The 10,000-nt window shown below is 35.8% G+C and overlaps 1 protein-coding gene across 1 annotated transcript in view; it reads right to left on the bottom strand.

Annotated features, from left to right (window-relative positions):
- Positions 1–4,040, bottom strand: part of LOC137633009 (uncharacterized) — a 104,611-nt gene extending 100,571 nt beyond the window's left edge. The window contains exon 1 of the mRNA XM_068365177.1: positions 2,600–4,040. Coding sequence (XP_068221278.1) covers positions 2,600–4,040 — 1,441 coding nt within the window. The remainder of the gene's footprint in view (positions 1–2,599) is intronic.
- Between the last annotated feature and the right edge of the window lie 5,960 nt (positions 4,041–10,000).

Here is a 10,000-nt window from a genome sequence, read left to right as displayed (position 1 = left end):
GTTGTTATGTAGTTTCTCAAGTAATGAACCATTCATCTAAGTTATATTGTTTATTTTTTTATTTTATTTATTTATTTTTTTTTCTTTCTTTTTAAATAGTTTCATCCTATTGCTCAAAGTACCCTTTTTTCTCTTTTCTTCATAGCTTCATTCAGTTTCCCCATAGTCAAAATTCAAACTTCCTTGAATTCATTTAGCATCTCGTGGACACAAACACACACACACACACACACACACACACACAATATACAAGAGTACAAATCAACGAGTTCAATATAAACATGCAGTTTTGTTCATGTTCATAGTTTACATAAGTCAATAAAAGCAATTGTGAAAGAATTTGTAAAATGTCTTGCTCTTTAGAAAGCAGATAAACAAACTGTAATTTAAGGAAAGATAGATATATATCCTTTTTCAGCCTCACTCGTCCCATTGTTTCAAATTATTGTCTTGTGTTGTGGTTGTGGTATACAGATTGGCGTTCGAGTCTCGCACATGCTCGTTAGGTCTTTTGATGGCTGCAACTTCACCATCCTTGTGAGCTAAGGAATGAGGTCTTGGGGGCCCTGTAGGTCTATCTTCTGGCCCTTCCTGGTCTCTAGCTTGGGAGCTGATCATATGTATATATGGTCAGTCACTAGTGCATTGTCCTACTTGATAGGGCAATGTCACTGTCCTATGCATCTGCCATTCATGAGCGTCCTTTAAACCTTTTGTTGTTATATTGTGACGATAATCTAGAGAGAATTGTGCTTTGCACCAAATAAAAGAAATTGAAATCTGAAGGAGGTCATTTCGAATTCAGGGGGCCTTCAGCCACTCGGGAAGCAATTGCAGCTTCTGAAATTGCTTCGAGTCGTCTGAAACAGACAAGGATATTTTGAAGAACTTTCTGTCTCGTCCTTATTATTATTATTATTATTATTATTATTATTATTATTATTATTATTATTATTATTATTAGACCCTTTTTATTTGACTCAACGTAAACTGTAAGGAATATATTTTATTATTATTATTATTATTATTATTATTATTATTATTATTATTATTATTATTTGCTGAGCTACAACCTTAGTTGGAAAAGCCGGATGCTATAAGTCCGAGGGCTCCACAGGGAAAATAGCTCAGTGAGGAAAGGAAATAAGGAAAAACTACAAGAAGTTTAAGAACAATTATAACATTAGAATAAATCTTTCATATATAAAATATAAAAACTTGAAATTAATAAGAGGATAAAAACTTCAAAATAACAAATGGAAGAGAAACAAGATAGAATATTGTGCCCGATTGTACCCTTAAGCAAGAGAACTCTAATCCAAGACAGTGAAAGGCCGTGGTACAGAGGCTATGGCACTACCCAAGACTAGAGAACAATAGTTTGTTTTTGATGTGTCCTTCTCCTAGAAGAGCTGCTTACCGTAGCTAAAGTCTTTTCTACCCTTACCAAGAGTAAAGTAGTCACTGGAAATTATTATTATTATTATTATTATTAGTGTACGCAACCTGTCTACAATGACGGCTAAATATTTAGATAGATATATACACACACGCACATGCAACCCCCCTCTCACCAGGGTATGACTCTTCTCCCTCCCACTACCTGTGGGACGGGAAGAGCCGGACATAATTATATATATATATATATATATATATATATATTGTATGTGTAATGTAGCAAGACACTTGCTATTTATTATACAAGGGAGATTATTATTATTATTATTATTATTATTATTATTATTATTATTATTATTATTATTATAATTGCAGTTACTGTAATTATATGATAGGCTGATGGAAATGCCGAAAAAAATTTCCATGGAAGACACAATGTATGGTTTTCTAGACCTTCTAGATTCTAGAGTATTTTCATCGAATTTGTTTGGATAATTAAATATCAATGCTCATCCGAAAGTGAGCTTATTTTATGTATGTTTTCTTGAGTTTATTTTGGAAATTCGTGGAAGCAACGGTTGCATATAGATAGTTTTTAGGTTCGTATTATTCATTAAATAATTACTATTTTAGTTTGTCTTGATATATGTGTTTTCGGGAGGAATAAAGTTAGAATTTTTGTGTATATCTGTATCTCTGTCTGTCTGTCTTCTTGTGTTTATTTGAAACTGAAACTGGAAATATTTTACTGATACGACTGTTAAAAATTTGCCATAAAAACGGTAAGAATCCTGGAATAAATGTTGCCTGGCATTTACCATTTTAAAACCGGATATATTAACGTAAAAGAGTAATATTACAGTCACTGACCCGTAAAAGATAATAACAAAGTCGGGTAAAAATTACGGTCGCCTGTATTTTACTGAAATACGGTTGAGAACAGTATAATTTTACGGAGAATTTACGATTAAAATTTTTTTTTTTTTTTTTTTTTTTTTTTTTTCCTGAGTGATCAGCTTGTGGGTTCTTGTCAATCTAGAATGGTAAGATTTTAGTTTATTTTGGAAATTCGTTGAAACACCTGTTGGGCATTAATACTTTGAGTTTTTGGATCGTATTATTCCTCAAATTATTAATAAATATTATAGTTTGTCTTCATACATGTGCTTTTTGGAGAAATAAAAACAGAATTTTGATTTACATCTGCACCTCTGTCTCTCTGTCTCTGTATCTCTGTCTCTGTAACTCTCCTTTCTCTGTCTCTCTGCCTTGTATTTCTGCTTCTCTGTATCTGTACATCTATATCTCTGCCTCTCTGTCTCTGTATCTATGTCTCTGTAACTCTCCTTTCTCTGTCTCTCTGCCTTGTATTTCTGCTTCTCTGTATCTGTACATCTATATCTCTGCCTCTCTGTCTCTGTATCTCTGTCTCTGTAACTCTCCTTTCTCTGTCTCTCTGCCTTGTATTTCTGCTTCTCTGTATCTGTACATCTATATCTCTGCCTCTCTGTCTCTGTATCTCTGTCTCTGTAACTCTCCTTTCTCTGTCTCTCTGCCTTGTATTTCTGCTTCTCTGTATCTGTACATCTATATCTCTGCCTCTCTGTCTCTGTATCTCTGTCTCTGTAACTCTCCTTTCTCTGTCTCTCTGCCTTGTATTTCTGCTTCTCTGTATCTGTACATCTATATCTCTGCCTCTCTGTCTCTGTATCTCTGTCTCTGTAACTCTCCTTTCTCTGTCTCTCTGCCTTGTATTTCTGCTTCTCTGTATCTGTACATCTATATCTCTGCCTCTCTGTCTCTGTATCTCTGTCTCTGTAACTCTCCTTTCTCTGTCTCTCTGCCTTGTATTTCTGCTTCTCTGTATCTGTACATCTATATCTCTGCCTCTCTGTCTCTGTATCTCTGTCTCTGTAACTCTCCTTTCTCTGTCTCTCTGCCTTGTATTTCTGCTTCTCTGTATCTGTACATCTATATCTCTGCCTCTCTGTCTCTGTATCTCTGTCTCTGTAACTCTCCTTTCTCTGTCTCTCTGCCTTGTATTTCTGCTTCTCTGTATCTGTACATCTATATCTCTGCCTCTCTGTCTCTGTATCTCTGTCTCTGTAACTCTCCTTTCTCTGTCTCTCTGCCTTGTATTTCTGCTTCTCTGTATCTGTACATCTATATCTCTGCCTCTCTGTCTCTGTATCTCTGTCTCTGTAACTCTCCTTTCTCTGTCTCTCTGCCTTGTATTTCTGCTTCTCTGTATCTGTACATCTATATCTCTGCCTCTCTGTCTCTGTATCTCTGTCTCTGTAACTCTCCTTTCTCTGTCTCTCTGCCTTGTATTTCTGCTTCTCTGTATCTGTACATCTATATCTCTGCCTCTCTGTCTCTGTATCTCTGTCTCTGTAACTCTCCTTTCTCTGTCTCTCTGCCTTGTATTTCTGCTTCTCTGTATCTGTACATCTATATCTCTGCCTCTCTGTCTCTGTATCTCTGTCTCTGTAACTCTCCTTTCTCTGTCTCTCTGCCTTGTATTTCTGCTTCTCTGTATCTGTACATCTATATCTCTGCCTCTCTGTCTCTGTATCTATGTCTCTGTAACTCTGCTTCCCTGTCTCTCTGCCTTGTATTTCTGCTTCTCTGTATCTGTACATCTGTATCTCAGCCTCTCTGCCTCTGTATCTTTGCCTCTTTGCCTCTCTGTATCTCTACCTCTGTATTTCTTTCTCTCAGTATCTGTCTCTGCCTTTGTGCCTCTGTATCTCTGCCTCTGTATTTCTGTCTCTCTATCCCTGCCTCTCTGTATATCTGCTTCTCTGTATCTCTTCCTCTCTGCCTGTGTATCTCTACCTCTGTCTCTCTGCCTTTCTGTATCTCTGCCTCTTTGCCTCGGTGTCCCTGCCTCTGTATCTCTACCTCTGTATCTGTCTGCCTTTGTGCCTCTGAATCTCTGTCTCTGCTTCTGTATTTCTGTCTCTCTATCTCTGTATATCTGCCTCTCTGTACTCTACCTCTCTGCCTCTGTATCTCTATCTGTCTCTCTGCCTTTCTGTATCTCTACCTCTTTATTTCTGGCCCTGTATTTCTGCCTCTGAATCTGTCCCTGTCTTTGTGCCTCTGTATCTCTGCCTCTCTGCCTCTGCCTCTCTCTATCTCTGCCTCTCTACCTTTCTGTATCTCTACCTCTTTATTTCTGCCTCTGTATGTCTGCCTCTCTGTATCTCTTTCTGTCTGCCTCTCTGTTATTACTTGAAATTGGTAAACCCTGAAAGGCCCATTGGAGAATATTTCTCAACCGGATATTGTCGTTTTGAGGGAAGAATTGTGCTGAATTTTAAACTCCTTTTCAAAAGACGGTATCGGAATCTCTTTGTATTCCTGTTTGTATTTATAAACTCGGAAATTTCTACACCTGGAGGAATTTTGGAATATTCTTGGAACTGGAGCTGAATCTTTTGTCCGTGTCCTTCTTTTCAACAAAATCTTCTAAAATTTTACATATCCCATTCTTACCTTCTCCCTGTTTTCGTTTATAATTTCGCTTGTTCCATTTTCCGTTATTTATCTCCCTATTATTCGTCGCTGCACTTATTCTATATACTATTGGTTTTCCTTCCAGCTGTTTTCGTTTATAATTTCGCCTTTTCCATTCTCCATTATTTATCTCCCTTCTTCCATTTACCCTTGTCCTTATTCGTTATTCTATTGGTTATTTTTACTACTATTACTACGTGAGTTTCGTTGACTTCTTTTTCACTTATTTTTGCAAGAAGGTTTAAAGTTAAAGGCCGCTCATGAATGGCAGAGGCAAGGGACAGTGACATTGCCCTAGCAAGAAGAACAATGCCCTAGAGACTGACCATACATGATCAACGCCCAAGCCCCCTCTCCGCCCAAGCTAGGACCAAGGAGAGGCCAGGCAATGGCTGCTGATGACTCGGCAGATAGACCTACAGGCTCCTCCAAACGCCCCATCCTTAGCTCACAAGGATGGTGAGGTTGCAGTGACCTAAGGAACTAACGAGTTTGAGCAGGACTCTAACCCCAGTCTGGCTTTCACCGGTCAGAGACGTTACCGCCTCGGCCACCACAAGACACAGCCTCTCTATACTCTCAAGTCATAATATGTTAATTTCCGTGTCTTGTCTACCACTTGGATGTTCCCAGGGTATCACAAGAGTCTGTTTGACCACTTTGTTGTGTTCATTTGGTTCATTTGACTTAACAAGTAATTAGCATGCTTATTATTATTGTTATTATTATTATTATTATTATTATTATTATTATTATTATTATTATTATTATTATTATTATTATTATTGCTAGTTAAAGGGCTTATTATTTCATTGGACTGAGTTTAAAATATTATAGTATTCGTTGGCAAGATTTTAGTTGAAAATATAAAAAAGCTTTTAGTGTAAATGTGTAACAAAATACATATGTATATATATACTGTATACACACACACACACACACACATATATATATATATATATATATACATATATATATATGCAAAATAACCACAGGAAAAATAAAAATATGAAATATAAGATTAAGTCCTGACTAGTTTCGTGATACTTCTTCAGAGGACTGATTTATTGAACGAGGTTTCTTTGCATTTTATAGGTACAGTAACGTACGAACATAACTATAGAGACTTATAGAACAATGACGCTCCCCTACCAGCTACCCTGCGCTGTTATCAGGTGTTTCCTGGGCGGAGATCAAACCTCGTTCAAGAAATCAATCCTCAGAGGAAGTATCACGAAACTAGTCAGGACTTAATCTTGTATTCTATATTTTCATTTTCCCTGCGGTTCTTTTGCATCTGAGCATCACGTTGCCTTGTGATTTTTACGCATATATATATATATATATATATATATTTGTATATATATATATATATATACACACATATATATATATATACACATATATATATATACAATCCAGAAATACCTTTCAAAATCATCGAATATATATATATAATATATAATATACATATATATATATATATATATATTATACTCACATTTTTTATATATAAGAATATTTTTAGCTAATTTCAAATCCCTTTTTTTATCATAATAATATAGATTTTTTTCCAGTATCACTTTCATTGTTCGCCTCAAAAGAATGTCTTAGGAAGCTCATTTCGTAAAGTGCTCCCCTAATAGAACATCCATTATTATGTCACTTTAGGTGGGTACTACTATACCCTCATTATGGAAGGAGAAATTTGTACGGAGGGTAACGAAAAAAATTGGAAGCCTAAAAAAGGGCAACCCAAAAATTAATAGCCTAAAAAAGGGCAACCTAAAAATTGGTAGCCTACAAAAAGGGCAACCCTAAAACTGGTAGCCTTAAATAGGGCAACCCATAAATTGGTAGCCTATAAAAGAGCAACACAAAATTGATTGCCTGAAAAAGGTTAACACAAAAAATGGTAGTCTAAAAAACGGGCAACCCAAAAATTGGCCACTTAAAAAATGGCAACTCTAAAATTTGTAGCCTAAAAAGGGTAGCAGAAAAATTGGTGGCCTTAAAAAGGTATCCCTAAAAAGGGCAACCTCAAAAAAGGACAACCCATAAAAAACGACAACCCTCCCTAAAAGGACAACCCTAGAAAAACGAGAACCCCAAGAAAGGCAACCCTAAAAAGGGCAACCTAAAAAAGGGCAACGCTAAAAAACGACAACCCCAGTAAACAGTAACCTTGGAAAGGGGGAACTAATTGGTAACCTAAAAAAAGGGCAATTTAAAGAAAGGGCAACCCAAAAGAGGGTATGTTTTACCTCCTGTTGTGTGTGTGTTTGTTTGTGAACAGCCTCCTGGCCACAATTTTAATCGCAGAGTAATGAAACTTGCAGGGATTAACTGTTATGTAAAAAAAACTATAAGTTATCAAATTTTGGAACGTCAAGGTCAAAGGTCAAGGTCACGGTCAAGCAGAATGTCCAGTTCATGTAATCAACCATAAGTTTGGGCATCGCTGTCATAGATTTCAAACTTGGTTCATATTTGAGTGTATGAAATTCCACACCAATTAATACATGTTAAGGTCAAAGGTCAAGGTCGAATAAATAAGCCGCGGAGGTCTGCGCTCTGCTGAGTGCCCCCTTTTGTTATTATTATTATTATTATTATTATTATTATTATTGTTGTTGTTGTTGTTGTTGTTGCTTCAAACGCCATCATAATATTAACATAGTACCTAGATAAAATTTGTATTATTTTCTGTAATCTGCTTTGTAATATACGCTTGTTCTACATTGTATTTTGTATTATATTGGACCTGCAATTGTTAAAATGATATATACTTAATGAAATGGTATCTAGAATGTTTATGAATAAAGTAATAAATGATTTAAGAATGGCGGAATAGATGTAATATTCAATAATGGAATAAAAAATTAAATACACAAGAATTAAGTAATTAATTTAATGTATAAGAATAAAGTGATAGATGAAACGTTTAAGAATGATATAACAAATGGAATATATAAGAATGGAGTGATAAACGTAAAACATTTGTACAATCGAACCCAAAATGTATATTCAAAGGAATAGATTTTATCATTCTAAACGTGGTTAGAAATGAGGCGCTCGAACAAGCGAGTAGAATTCAGAATTCTAACTTTTTAAAAGGACTTCTTGAAGATTTAATTTGACTAGAACAGCACCAAACATCTATACTTTTCTAGGCTACCAATTTTTGGGTTGCCCTTTCTTAGGCTACCCATTTTTGGGTTGCCCTTTCTTAGGCTACCAATTTTTGGGTTGGCCTTTCTTAGGCTACCAATTTTTGGGTTGCCCTTTTTTAGGCTACCAATTTTTGGGTTGCCCTTTCTTAGGCTACCAATTTTTGGGTTGGCCTTTCTTAGGCTATCAATTTTTGGGTTGCCCTTTCTTAGGCTACCAAATGGGCACTTTTACATGGCCTTTCATGTAAAAGAAATTTGAGATTGCAACTGGAAATAGCCATAACAAATGATATGTCACATTCTCACGTATTGCAACGCGTTTTACATATTGCAACGATGTTGACACCTTCCAGTGCAATACTTATTAAGTGAGTGTCACCATGGTGACACTAAGGACTGTTCAAATTATTTCAGGTGTTGAATTATACAGATAACACTCGTGTCGTGTGTACTTTACACAGGTTTGATAATATCCAACATTTACAGGAAAACTATATTAGAAAATTTCATTAAATTTTCAAATTCCGTTGTGGCACTAATCCTTTCTTCCCTTTATTATTATTGTTATTATTATTACTATCCAAGCTACAACCCTAATTGGAAAAGCAAGATGCTATAAGCCCAGGGGCTCCAATAGGGAAAAATAGCCCAGTGAGGAAAGGATATAAGGAAATAAATAACTGAAGAGAATAAATTAACAATAAATCATTCTAAAAAAGTAATGTCAAAATAGATATATCATATATAAACTATTAACAACGTCAACAACAAAAATGTCATATATAAACTATAAAAAGACGTCCGTCTGGTCAACAAAAAAGCATTTGCTCCAACTTTGAACTTTTGAAGTTCTACTGATTCAACAACCCGATTAGGAAGATCATTCCACAACTTGGTAACAGCTGAAATAAAACTTCTAGAGTACTGCGTAGTATTGAGTCTTATGATGGAGAAGGCCTGGCTATTAGAATTAACTGCCTGCCTAGTATTCCGAACAGGATAGAATTGTCCAGGGAGATCTGAATGTAAAGGATGATCAGAGTTATGAAAAATCTTATGCAACATGCATAATGAACTAATTGATCGACGGTGCCAGAGATTAATATCTAGATCAGGAATAAGAAATTTAATAGACCGTAAGTTTCTGTCCAACAAATTAAGATGAGAATCAGCAGCTGAAGACCAGACAGGAGAACAATACTCAAAACAAGGTAGAATAAAAGAATTAAAACACTTCTTCAGAATAGATTGATCACCGAATATCTTAAAAGACTTTCTCAATAAGCCAATTTTTTGTGCAATTGAAGAAGACACAGACCTTATATGTTTCTCAAAAGTAAATTTGCTGTCAAGAATCACGCCTAAAATTTTGAAAGTCATACAAATTTAAAGAAACATTATCAATACTGAGATCCGGATGTTGAGGAGCCACCGTTCTTGACCTACTTACAATCATACTTTGAGTTTTGTTAGGATTCAACTTCATACCCCATAATTTGCACCATGCACTAATTTTAGCTAAATCTCTATTAAGGGATTCACCAACCCCAGATCTACATTCAGGGGATGGAATTGATGCAAAGAGAGTAGCATCATCTGCATATGCAACAAGCTTATTTTCTAGGCCAAACCACATGTCATGTGTATATAGTATGAAAAGTAATGGGCCAAGAACACTACCCTGTGGGACACCGGATATCACATTCCTATACTCACTATGGTGCCCATCAACAACAACTCTTTGAGATCTACTACTTAAAAAAAAAAATCAATAATAATGCTAAGAAACGACCCACCCACTCCCAACTGTTTCAGTTTGAAAACAAGGGCCTCATGATTAACACGGTCAAAGGCAGCACTAAAATCAAGGCCAATCATACGAACTTCCCGACCACAATCAAGGGATT

The sequence above is a fragment of the Palaemon carinicauda genome, chromosome 42 (genome assembly GCF_036898095.1).
Source record: "Palaemon carinicauda isolate YSFRI2023 chromosome 42, ASM3689809v2, whole genome shotgun sequence".
Classification (NCBI taxonomy): domain Eukaryota; kingdom Metazoa; phylum Arthropoda; class Malacostraca; order Decapoda; family Palaemonidae; genus Palaemon; species Palaemon carinicauda.
The sequence above is the reverse complement of the archived record's forward strand: the minus strand, read 5'-3'. Positions and strand labels throughout refer to the sequence as shown.